We start from the raw sequence: 7,956 nt of genomic DNA, 5'->3' as shown, positions 1-7,956 counted from the left end.
AACTCAAACTCAGCTTTTATTGCTGGATGGCAGAACAGAACAGTAAACTAAATAAACTGAGAATAAAGAGAGCTAAATTGGCAGGCAGGCAGAACACACAGCAAGGGATGATAGAGATCACAACACAGACAAAGGAAAACACAGGGCTTAAATACACAAGCTGTGCCCTAAAATGTCGGCTGCATCCTTCGGAGGACCCGGCCTTCGCGGTCTACGTGGGCCGCCTTTTGATTAGCATCACCGCTGTCTCGGTGGAGTTTAATAAACTAAGCCGTCTGCTCCTTGCTATCTAAAATATAATATCGACCATCTCACACTTCTGTTTCATCAGTTTTCTGTTTCACGTTTATTCAGCTGTGTGAAAATCCCAGAGGAACCCACCAGATGGATTAATAAAAATTTATTTAATGTAATCTAAGTGAATAACTCTAATCTCAGCCAAACCGATTTACTACGGAACAAATAAAACACAGAAAAAAGCCAAACAATTACATTTTAAAGTTATCTGAGTGACTTATATATCATGTTTAACCTGTGTAGCGAAAGACAGCGGGGGTCTGAAAACAATGAAGCCGGGAGTCCACTGCTCTCGCCGGGTTAAGTGACCATTGAACCCCCCGGCTTGCTATCGAGCGGGTGGGTAACAGACGTCTCAGAAAACGTTGGCGCACTTTTGCAAATATGCGATGTCTTGATAAACCAAGCAGTTATTTAAAGTTTACACAGCAACTTTCTCGCCTGAAAATATGTTAAAAGTTTATTTTGTGACCCAGAAAGAGTAATAAGAGTAATATTAAAACTTAGTAGTGCTCGCCATTGTTGGAAACTGGAATTGGCTGTGCCGCGCTATGAATTCTGGGATATAGTGGGGCCACAAAGGACACACCTGACCCATCCTTCAATTTTGGGCAAAATAAAGGACGGATTAGTTGGACACATTTGAAGGAGTCGAGGAATTGGGACAGCCTTCGTCACCTGGCTGTGGCGTAAGCCTTCAAATACGGCCTACAGAGGATGCAGCTTACGTTTTGGGACACAGCTACAGAGGGAGCAATCAGGGAATGGGAACAGGAGACACAGACCTTCAAAGTAAAACAGGAAACAACAACTGAACTTACAGACTCACAAGCAGACGCTGCAACAGAGGGAACAGGGACGTGAGACCAGGGCAGACACAAACACGGACTGGACACAGAACAGAGGGAGTATGGAAACCAAAACTGAAGAACTACAAAATCTCACACCAAGAAGAACAGAGGGAAATAGAAATACAAAACAGAAAGCAAAACCTTCACAGTAATAAACCGAGATGAGAACACAAAGGTACAAAACTGAAAACACTGGGTCAACAACACAGGTACCCTAACACACTTCAGTACATGGAGGGTTGGAGTGGATCTCATCCTGAAACAGAGAGCACAAATAATCAGCACTCTGTGATTGTACCATTGATATTGGTATTAAAGTTAACAGCAGCAGAAAAATGGCATTAGCAACACTAAATCCACACACAGAGTGGGTTAAAGCAGTTGTGAGTCATGGTTTAAGAGCTTTGAGGTGAATGTTGTGGTGATTTGGCGCTCTGTAAATAACATGACATGAAAAGTAGTAATAGTTACAACTGATATTAGCATTAATGTCTTTTTAACAAATACAGCTAACATGTATATATGTACATGTGTACTGTATAACTGGTGTCAGCAGTCCCAGCTGGAACTGTTTACCTGGGCACTCTGCACAGTCTCTGCATTCCAATTGGTCACAGGTCGAGGGCTGCGCACCTGGAGAGATTTCCTCTTCATCCACAGAGACGTAAAAACCACAACTGCCAGCAGAGCAAATAACCCGTTAACTGTCAATCAACATCCTCACTGAGAGACTCATAAACATGTGAGCATGACCCCAAAATGATTATTGTGTTCATCTGGACGTAGTGTTTTGGGTCAGAGAAATGTTTTGTCACTCATCTAAGTGACTTCTTCAGATTCTGAGACTGAATTTTTTTACCTGCGTGATTAAGCATGCATCAAAACATGTGACTTTTTTCCGCAAAATAAATAATAATAACAATGATAATCAGATCTAAGCAGAGTGTGATCCAGATTAAAAACTAAAATTAATGCCTTCTTCCTGTTTTTCTTCCTGCAGTAATCTAACATGTCTTAATAAATTCAGCTTGGTTGATTCTGAGTGATCTTCCAGCACGGGAAATAACGCAGTGCTACGGATATAATGAATATTGGCTCTACCAATGTTAATCCAACAAATAAGACTCACCCAGTATGACAAGGGTGATGGCAGTAATGAGGAAGGCTGAGCGGTATATGATGATGAGGTGATGCTGTGATATGGAGCTGCTCTGCTGCTGAGGGTCTGGCTCAGAGGTTGGAGAGATATCTGGAGAAAGAAAAACTGGAAAAAAGGGTGAAGATGAACTGAAAATCTAAAACAGAAAAAATGAAATGAAATTCCTAAACTTTGACACAGCCAGGAGGAGGTAACCGTGGCAGGCTTTTCAAGTCCCTTTCTTGAATCACTTCCTTTGTTTGCTAGTGTCTTTTTGAATTTATCATCAGATTATCTTTGTAAGTCTTCCTTACCAGAAACAGACCATACAGTTTTTAGAGGTTTCTTAAATTATTTTTTCTACATATGTTGTTTCACATTTTAACACTGAATGATTGCAGTTGTTAATTACCATAAACATGTCAGCATTTTACTTATTTTGCTTCTGTAGTTTTCAGAGTTAAAGTCAAAAACTGTGCACTTACCTGAGATGAGGTGGAAAGTCTCCACAAAATGAATGCTGTCATCTCTCTTGATGCCACAGAAGTAAAGCCTGCAGTCCTCTGCTCTGAAGTTTTTAATCACGAGTTTGTTTCCTAGGACTGAAAATTTGGTTTCAAAATCAGGAGAGAGGGTAAAATATGTTGAAGAAATCTGGCAGCTGACACATGCTCTGAACTGGCTGTAGATCTCCATGTACCAGTGGGTGTCTGAGGCCTGATTGGAGCAGGTTAGAGTGACCTCTGACCCAAGCTCTCCTCTGACCTCGGTCACCTTCTCGGCCTCTGCACAGAGCAGAACCACCAACGGTATCATCCACAGGAGAACCATGATCAGCTTCAGCATCCACAACAAGACGGAGTCGTCTGAAAGCAGCTCAGCTCTCATGGACTCTGACGTCCTCTACACTTCCTGCCCCAAATGCTGACTTCAGCCTATATGACACCTGATAAAATACCACAAGTACCAAGTACCTCACAGGAAGTCCAACTTGTGCACCTTCACTATGAACACTGCTGGATGGGTTAATATGAGAGACTTTCTGTTGCTTTGTGATGAATTTTAAATATGGCACTGCAGTATTTAAAGTACAGGAAAAAGTGTTGAATTTAACTCTAACAAAGTCAAAGTGTGTTAACATTTTGAGCTTCAATACAACGCTTTTCAAGGTTTTGCATTAACACAACTGGACAGTGGCAGCTTGAGACACAGATAGAGGAACAAGTGGGAGAGAAAAACATTTAAATTAAAAGAGCAAATCAATGAAATTAATCGTTGCCAAATTTCAAAGCCATTTATAAAATAAAACTCTTTTTGGAAAGATTCACTTTACTGGAATTCTAATAAATATCTCAACAATGACCTCTACAGGATGGAGGAGGCGGTGTGTGTGGCCTGTGTTTAGTGTATTCAGTTTTTCTTCCTCCAGATTAGCATCCGTTGTGTTCGAGTCCAGCATTTGGGTCCAGCCTCATCCTGCCTGTCACAGCACCGTGCATGACGCATGATATAACTCAGTAATCAAGGAAAGAGCCGTTGTTGTGACTTATCTATGTATTTATATATCTATATCTATATATAAATATATAGATATAGATATATAGATATACACAGACTTTTTTTTCTTTTTGGTAGGATTTCATCTTTCAAGTGTTGTGATTTGTGTAGCTTGTTTAAAAGACTATCTGTTTTTGTTTTTACATTTTGATTGTGTGATATTAATTCCAGAACCATGAATGCATGACAACCTTTCCAATCATACCACAGCCAAAAGCTCCCAGTTAAACATACCTGAAAAGTTACACTCACGTCTCAACTGACGATTATTAATGTATTTATTTCGGTGTCATTTTAGTTTCGCTTTTGTGCCTCTTCACAGTAATGATGTGTTCCCATTCAATGTGATTTGTTCAGCAGCTGACAGTCGTTTGCTTGCTGATGTACCTAAATCATGTTACCTAGATAACTGCCTAATGCAGAGATGTCAAAGATAAGGCCCAGGTAACAGAATCAGCCCGGTAAAGACTCCAGCTTGGCCCACTGGGTGTCTTTAAAACTGTGAAGCAGGGCATAGATTTTGGACATTTAACTGTAATTTCATAAGGTTTATAGCTGATAAAGACCTCCATTGCCATTCAAAATACAGATAAGTAATAGATAAATAATAGATGAAAATTTAAATGACAGAAAAGTTTTTCACTATTGACATTAATAAGGTATTACTTTACAGTGTTTCTATTTTTACAAACAGCAAACAAAAGTACATTTTTTGGGAGTTAATAAAAATAAGAGTCTGGGCCATTAGATACTGTAATTTTACACATTTATTCTACTATTACTGTTGAAATTGCAAATAAATTAAGCTGGGTTTTGCTAATCCAACCCACTTATGATCAAAGAGGGGCTGTATATAGCCAACGATGCAAAATACGTTTAACACCCCAGCTATAATGTATTTACTCCATGTCATATGTCAGTCAGTGACATTCTTCATTGCAATAGTCCATTTGATTTCTTTCACTCATCAAATTAAAAAAATTCTGACTGTAATAGAGGACAGCATGTTTTATTAGAGCTAACCACAGCAGTAATATAGTTTGATTTAATATACAGAGTCAAAGATCATCATGAGTTTAACATGTGTGAGCAGATCAGCTGTCTTCAGCTTCATTTTCTCATACTATAACATTTTTAATACATTATGAAATAACATTAATCATAACCGATATATGCTTCTTTAACATCACTTCAATGATATGGAGGGTTGGAGTGGATCTCATCCTGAAACAGAGAGCACAAATACTCAGTACTCTGTGGTTGTACCATTGATATTGGTAGTAAAGTTAGCACCAGCAGAAAAATGCCATTAGAGACACTAAATCCACACACAGAGTGGGTTAAAGCAGTGGTGAGTCATGGTTTAAGACTAGTAGCTGACTTCACAGTGACTGCATCCATCTTAGCTTTAGCATTTTAGTAATATTAGCAGCAGTAGCGCCTTGAGGTGAATATTGTGGTGATTTGGCGCGCTGTAAATGAAATGAAAAGTAGCAATAATTACAACTGATATTATCATTAATGTCATTTTAAAAAATACAGCTTACATGTAAATATGTACATGTGTACTGTATAACAGTAGTTGTGGATCAGATGAGCACTCACACTAATGTCAGTGTTAGCAGCTCCAGCAGTGGTTTGTTTACCTGGGTGCTCTGTCTCTGTATTCTAGCTGGTCACAGGCTGAGGGCTGCGCACCTGGAGAGATTTTGTCTTCACCCACAGAGATGTAAAAAGCACAACTGCCAGCAGAGCAATAACCAGAGAGAGTTATTATTAAAGCTGCAGAGAGACTCATAAACATGTGAACATCACTTTTTGTCAAAAGTAAACAATAGTAATAATGACATGAACATGAATATTAATAAGTTATATTAAAAAATAGGTTTAGTGTTTTATTTTTGAGTTTGAAGTAGAACGTAATCCTGATAAACACCAGAGTTTGTCATAGTGGCCCTGAGAGGTCAAACGAGATTCAGTTTAAGGTAACACCAGCAAAGAAAAACACAGCAAAAGCATACGAAACACAATGGAAACAAAAAAAAAGACAACAAAAGTTGAATAAAACACAGCTGAAATAGAAAAAACAAATCAGGAAAGACAATAAACATGTTTCTCATGACTAACCCTAACCCGTCATAGCGAAAACGGAGACTTTCTAAAACGATGACGCATGTTAGTCATATGATGCAGTCATGTGACTAAGATAGCGGAGGGCATTATACAGCAGTTGTTTTGTTTGCTCTGAATCTTGACAGCCCTATTAAAGATTAATATCAGTCTGTACATGCTCCAGATGGCTTTTCTTCAAATTCTTTAACTCTCACTCGCTTTTGCAACTTTGTACTTTTGTGTTACTCGCAGCAACAACTCCACCTCATTGTTAGTCCATTTAAAAAACTCGGTGCTTTTCCTCAACATTCTGCTGCAACGTTTCAAAGAGCCGGAAAGTCAGAAATGAGGCAGGTCGAATCTTCTTGCGTTTCACGCATGCGCAGTACTGGAACGTAAGTGTTTTTGGCCGTTTCAATGTGGACGCACAACTCTGTGAAAACTACTGAAAATGCTATTGTGGACGTGGAGCGTTTTCAGACAAAAATGCCGTTTTCAAATCTATCCAGGCTAGTGTGGATGTAGCCGGGGACACTTTCAAAAGAAGCCCAGGGTTCATCAGTGTTGTGATGTTTAGATGAGGTGGAATGAAATTATGTACACATGGTCCCGAAATGAAAAGAAACAGAATAACGAAGAAACGGTAATAAATAAATAGTTTAAAAAAAAACAAACAAAAAAAACAGAATAACATGTAATAAAATAACTGTGCTCTACTCGACTGCGGAGGAGGCGATGGCGGATATGCCGACAAGGGGATTCCAGATCGCTAAAGTCGTCTTGAAGCAGCTGTCAAATCTGACGTGGGAGAAGACGGGAATGTCGCAGTGGCGTGACTCGGAGGGGCACAGAGAAAGACTCATTCGTGAGCAGCTTCAACTAAGGAGGGGAGGTTTATACTGGTTCGGGGAACAGTTGATGGTAATCAGGTTACTTTAATGAATGTGTACGCCCCACCAGGAAGTGACTTTTTTTAAGTGAGTTTTTTTAAGAACATTGTTAATATAATGGTGACAGAAACTCAGGGCCCTTTAATTTGCTGCGGCAATCTGAACATACGCCTGCAGCCGGATCTAGATAGCTCTAACAGAATGAAGCTGGAATCGAGTACCTTATATAAAAGAATTTCAGCATTGTTTGACGAGGTGGGTTTAATTGAAGTATGGAGAAATTGTTTCCCTACTCTTCTTACTCTCATTTCTCAGCCCCACACTCCCTTTACACGAGGATAGATTATTTTTTGACGTTTGGAAGAGATAGGGATAAAATCTTAAAATCTTAACATGCGAGATGGGCTCGATAGATATAAGTGACCACGCATCGCTGTATGTGACGATTGATATGAACGTATACCCCAAAATTTCAATTTGGAGATTGAATTCATCTCTGCTTAAAGATGTGGAATTTAGGAAAGTAACAAGGAAAGAGCTCAAAGATTATCTCGAAATTAATGATAATGGGGAGGTGTCACCCCCGATACTATGGGATGCATTAAAAGCTGTCATGAGGGGGAAGATTATAGCGTTTGCCTCCTTCCATAAAAAAGCATGAGAGAAAAAAATGGAAGAATTACAAGAGATTCAAAAACAATTAGAAAGGGAGCACAAACATACGCCTTCAGCGGGTACTCTGCAGAAATTAACAACGATCAGAACTGAAATAAATACGTTGAGTACACAAACGATAAAGAGAAAATTTTTATATTTGAAACAGAAGTATTATCAAGGGGGATCGCAATCAATGAAAATCTTAGCGTGGAAACTTAAGAAGAAGATAGCGGAGAATACTGTAACTAAAATTAAACACCCAGAGACAGGATATATAATGACTCATCCTAGTAAGATACAGGATGCCTTTGAATTATTTTATAAAACATTATATGCGGGAGTCCCACGGGGGGCTGAGTATGAAATGGACGATTTCCTGAATTCTTTATGCCTACCAAGCCTTAATGAGGAACAAAATAAAATGATGATAGCGGAGGTGACGGAAGCTGAACTT

At 39.1% G+C, this 7,956-nt stretch overlaps 1 protein-coding gene across 1 annotated transcript; it reads right to left on the bottom strand.

Annotated features, from left to right (window-relative positions):
• Positions 1–228: 228 nt before the first annotated feature.
• Positions 229–3,519, bottom strand: LOC146641751 (uncharacterized). Its single transcript, XM_085398799.1, has 4 exons — positions 2,772–3,519; positions 2,278–2,412; positions 1,725–1,825; positions 229–1,404 (listed from the first exon to the last, which is right to left on the bottom strand). The coding sequence occupies exons 1-4, from the start codon at positions 3,172–3,174 to the stop codon at positions 1,363–1,365; spliced, it is 681 nt and encodes a 226-aa protein (XP_085254925.1). The 5' UTR covers positions 3,175–3,519; the 3' UTR covers positions 229–1,362.
• Between the last annotated feature and the right edge of the window lie 4,437 nt (positions 3,520–7,956).

Source organism: Rhamphochromis longiceps, linkage group LG23 (genome assembly GCF_057381845.1).
Source record: "Rhamphochromis longiceps isolate RC_006_pf linkage group LG23, R_longiceps_female_GT1.1, whole genome shotgun sequence".
Lineage (NCBI taxonomy): Eukaryota > Metazoa > Chordata > Actinopteri > Cichliformes > Cichlidae > Rhamphochromis > Rhamphochromis longiceps.
The sequence above is the reverse complement of the archived record's forward strand: the minus strand, read 5'-3'. Positions and strand labels throughout refer to the sequence as shown.